General features: G+C 54.2%; 1 protein-coding gene across 1 annotated transcript; it reads right to left on the bottom strand.

Annotated features, from left to right (window-relative positions):
- Positions 1-209: 209 nt before the first annotated feature.
- mgat1a (alpha-1,3-mannosyl-glycoprotein 2-beta-N-acetylglucosaminyltransferase a) lies at positions 210-973 on the bottom strand (the record flags this gene model as incomplete). The annotated part of the gene is given in 1 exon segment (XM_037676734.1): positions 210-973. A coding segment is annotated over 1 exon segment (626 nt), but the record flags the coding sequence as incomplete, so codon positions are not given.
- Positions 974-1,274: the final 301 nt, after the last annotated feature.

Raw genomic sequence — 1,274 nt, forward strand, 5'->3', positions numbered from 1 at the left:
ACATGGTTTAGATTCAGAGCGTTTGTTTACGTCCAGTGAGTACCTGCATTTCAGAATATCTGCAAAACTACCAAACTACCTCCAACTACACCGTTTGACAGAGTTGAGGATAACAGTTTTATGTTTGTTATAATTTACAGAGTCTCTTTCATTTAGGATAAATAAATAAATAAACGTTATTGTTGTTGTTGTGAATCTGAAGGCCAGTTACCTCCAGGTCGTCCTCCACGACCACCACAGAGGAGTAGGACAGGTTTCTGAAAACCTGGTTCAGGGCCCAGTGGTAGTGTCTGGAGATCTTGTAGTACCCCTGAAACTTCTTGTGCTCGAACTGGACCGGGACGTCCGACAGGTCCGGCTGTCTCAGGTGCGTCACCTTGTCCCCGTAGGAGCGGATCACCTCGGCGGTCTCGTCGTGCCCACAGTCCTGGCTCACGATGATGGGGTGGAGGTCGGCGGTGGGCCGCAGCTGCAGCAGTTTGTCCACGCAGCGCCTCACGGTGACCCGGTTACAGGCAATCACCAGGATGGGGATGACGGGCCGCCTCGGGGTGACCACCTTCGGCCTGGTTCTGTTCACCGGCTCCCACAGCGGCCGGTGCCTCAGGATCTGGTTCAGGATGTCCTTCTGCTTTTTCAGCTCCGACTCGAAGGCGTCGGCGATCCGGATCACGTCGCCCACCAAGTCAACCGTGGGCATTTCAGCCACGTCCACCTGCACCTCGCTCGGCTGACCCGACGGGCCTCGGCCCAGAAGCAACAGAACCAGGATGGCATTCCAGGTGACGAGAAAGAAGGCGCCGCAGCAAATGAGGGAGACTCTCTTTCGAAACATGGCCCAGAGGAAGAGGCGGGTCGGAGCAGGGTCCAACAAACAGGTTTGTTTCAGGAGTGGATCAGGTTCTGGGAGGGGCTGCCGGGTCCAGTTTCATCACAAACACAGAATCAGATGTTGCTCCGGGTGCAGCCGGTGAACTTGATAAGACGGGTCCGGGTCTGTGGGGGTGAAGGTGGGCTCATCTTCAGATTCTGGCAGAACCTCAGCGTGAAGAACCTGAAACACAAAAACAACAAACAAATAAAAAACAACGCACGAGCTGCAGGAAGCAGAAAAACTAACAGATGTTTTCAGAAAGACTCCCGCCCAGCTGGTTCTGGTCGGGTTTGTTTCTTTAAATCACCTGTGGCTGCCGGATCGCAGAGCCCGAACCGGGTCTGAGCGGGTCTCTGAGCCCTGAAGGAGAGCGCTTAACAGCAGGAAAAGTGTGAAAACG

This window comes from Nematolebias whitei, chromosome 5 (genome assembly GCF_014905685.2).
Source record: "Nematolebias whitei isolate Nwh7 chromosome 5, NemWhi1, whole genome shotgun sequence".
NCBI lineage: Eukaryota > Metazoa > Chordata > Actinopteri > Cyprinodontiformes > Rivulidae > Nematolebias > Nematolebias whitei.